The 3,323-nt window shown below is 37.0% G+C and overlaps 1 protein-coding gene across 1 annotated transcript; it reads left to right on the plus strand.

Moving 5' to 3' along the window:
• The first annotated feature begins 924 nt into the window (after positions 1-924).
• LOC113726945 (uncharacterized) lies at positions 925-3,062 on the plus strand. The gene has a single exon (XM_027250868.2). It carries the CDS (start codon positions 1,585-1,587, stop codon positions 2,818-2,820), a length of 1,236 nt encoding a protein of 411 aa, XP_027106669.1. The 5' UTR covers positions 925-1,584; the 3' UTR covers positions 2,821-3,062.
• Positions 3,063-3,323: the final 261 nt, after the last annotated feature.

Raw genomic sequence — 3,323 nt, forward strand, 5'->3', positions numbered from 1 at the left:
TTTTTAGGGGTAAAAATGCATATAGATCAGCTTATTTGTTTATTTACAAATGATATCTAACCTTTTTCCCCTTAAAAATAGATTTTGTGTGAGTCACATGATGGGATCAAGATAAAAATAACTGAAAACCTAGGCTGGAATTGAATTCTACCAATTTGATTTTATAAGGGACGGAAAGTTCCTATTTTAGAAGTGAAAAATAAAAAAAAATTATTTGACGAAAGGTGGAAGGGTGTTCTCAACAATTTTTCACTTTAATCATACTTACCAGACAATTCATCTCCAAGCCAAGAGCTCCATTTGTCCAAAAGCCTAGGGGTTTTCATATTTCCAAAAAAATTGAAAAATCAGCTAATCCAATCTAGATTAGATTTCAGATTTCAATAAAATGGACTTCAGAAAAATCGAAAATATAATGTTCAGTAAAATGGTTAAGGAATGAATATTAAAACTACATTACCGAATTACCAATTATCAACCAAAATATCAAAATTTTTATAATAAAATATTTTATAATATATATATATAAGAGTAAATAGTAATCCTATTATTAAATACTAATTAGCCAACTTTACTATAACTATACTTGGAAGTCCACTTTTGATGAAAGTTGACGTGTTGGAGTTTGGCTTAACAATTAAATTTGGAGTTTTTATTTATTTTAATGTTGTTTAAGAATTGAGATTATGAGTTAGGATTTATGATTATGGACCTTTTTCTTTTTCTTTTTTTTTTGCATATCATGTTTGTTTGAGTTAAGTTGATTGAATTTTATTAAAAAAATATATGAGATATTATTTTGTTACAACAATTTTTTTAGAGAAAATTAAAATATTTAAACTCATTATTAACTTATCAAATTCTTTGAATATTACCGAATTACTAACTCGCCAATCCAATTTATCAAACTAAAGTTTGAATGGTAATCAAATATTGATTTCAAACAACCGATTCCCGAATTGCTGAAATGTCTTTCTATCGAATTCCCGATAGCCGGTCAATCAACGCCCCAACAAAATTCCATCGAAAACGACACAGTTTGGGCTTGGACCCTCCTACTGTGTATCCCTCTTGCGGCTTTAACTAACAGATCCACTGATTCAGAAAAGCGCCAGCTCCCAAGTCCCTTGTCCTATTTAAAATCCCCACATCACTTGGATCTTTCAAGAAAATGGTGGAGGAGCAATGGAGAAATTTTAGCTTCATCGGATAAAAAGGGGAAAAAAAGGGAACGATTTTTCCACTTTGCATCATTTCTTGCTTGCAGGTTCTGCGTTGTTTCCCTTGAATCTTTATATTCTCTCTTGGTTTTGATTAATTGGTATGGCATATCTATATGATTGTGATTGATTCTTGAAAATATCCTGTTGTGTTAGTGAATTTTTATGTATAGAATTTCAATTTCTGCTCCAGTTGATGGTCTCTAAAACCCCATTTGTTTCTTGATTCAAGACTCAATTTTTGCTTCATGGTTTGACTAGAAGAGGATTAGTCTGACAATTTTCGGTGTTATATCGAAAATAGTCGTTGAAATTTTAAGCAGAACTTTGTGGTAAAATTTGATTGTTATTCGATATTGGTTAAATGGATGGTTCGGATAGTGATATTAACTTGAACCAAGAACCTGTGAACCAGCCTGTTGGTTCATCAGCATCAGGTTTTACGTCTTTATGGAATGAATTTCATGCACTAGGACCTGCTAATGATAGTATAGAAGAGAGGTTTAGACAGCTCAAGGCTGCAACTCTTAGAGCAGGGCTGAGCCGTAGGTGGCAACGGATTTGCAATTTGAACGAAAACGGTGGTTCATCTATTGATCCTATAGTTGATGTGAATGGTGGTAGAGGAATGCATGGTGGGGAAGAGAGTGGAGGTGTTATTGATAGCAATGTTGATAAGGGGAAAGGTTGCAAAAGGGAAAGTGGTCTTTTGGTTGCCATGGCACTGGAGATGGACACCGAAATTAAGAAGGTTCCTGAGGATGTGGGGAGTTTCTATGATTGTAACATTTGTCTGCATTTGGCGAGGGATCCTATCTTGACTTGCTGTGGTCACATGTTTTGTTGGGCTTGCTTTTTTAAGTTGCCATATGTTGATTCAACTGCAAAAGAATGTCCTGTGTGCGAGGGAGAAGTGACGGATTCCAATGTCATCCCAATTTATGGCAATGGCGATAGTACTAGGGAGTCAAAATTGGAGTCTGGAATGACTATACCTCCAAGGCCAAAGGCACAGCGAGTGGAGGGTGCAAGGCAGCAGCGGGTGGCTAGGGGTGTGTATGATATTCCAGTTGGAGAAGCATTAAGGCGAATTAGGACTAGTATAAGTGCAATGGGGGACAACCCTCCGCAAGAAGACTCCAACAGAGATACTACAACTTTCGTTACAAATTTTTCAATGAGGGAAGAGAATCGACTTCGACGGCTGCGCTCCCTACAGATGTCTAGAAGATTACCAGAGAGAGCTACTTCTCTTTCTTCTGCTTCATCTGCTCTTAATGTTGCAGAAACGGTAGTTGAAAGTCTTGGGACATTCCTTAATAACCGTCGTTTCCAAAGAAGTGATGCACCGGTTTTGTCTGTTGATAATGGGGATACCCTTACTAGGAATGCTGCAATTTCACAATCAGAGCATCAGATATCAAGTGAAGAGATTAGTTCTGCAGTAGCTGGTCCCTCATCCTCTGGAACAAGCGACAATTTCATCGCCATCGAGCAAACAGAGAACATGACAAATGGTACTGCTGGTGAACTGAATCTGCCCCCTCGTTTTCATTCACCATCGAGGAGAAGAAACAGTTCATCAAGGGGTGCAGGTTAGAGAATCAATTTTTTCATCACGGTTTTAGGAGATTTGAGTTGATGTAAGTAAGTAGCAAATCTTACGTCCTCCAGTCCCTTTGCCAACAGCGTAGCTTAGTAAGTACCAGGGTTGCTGGCATGTGTAACTGTTTGCAGCTATCAACTTTAGTAACTGCTTTGCTTTATAAAGCATTCATATGCCAACTTGGACCAACTTTGGTCTTGAAAGTATTATAAACTGAATATTCATTGCCTGGTTAATTGGGTTGCTGATCATATGGGATTTCACATGAACTTTATGATGTTAACCTTATTGAAGATGCATTTACTCCCCAAAGTGTGAATGGCTAAGTTTGTGGCTTAGAGTTGGCCATTCATCTCCTGGCCATATGAAGTATGGGAAGATGTCTTAAAATAGAAACGAACTAAATCCTGAACCCATTCATCTCCAGTCTATGAGTTCTATTGAAGATTACTGGAAGAAGTAAATCTGACAGGGAGACGGGTTCAATAGCTAAACCA

The sequence above is a fragment of the Coffea arabica genome, chromosome 2e (genome assembly GCF_036785885.1).
Source record: "Coffea arabica cultivar ET-39 chromosome 2e, Coffea Arabica ET-39 HiFi, whole genome shotgun sequence".
In the NCBI taxonomy this organism is placed as follows: domain Eukaryota; kingdom Viridiplantae; phylum Streptophyta; class Magnoliopsida; order Gentianales; family Rubiaceae; genus Coffea; species Coffea arabica.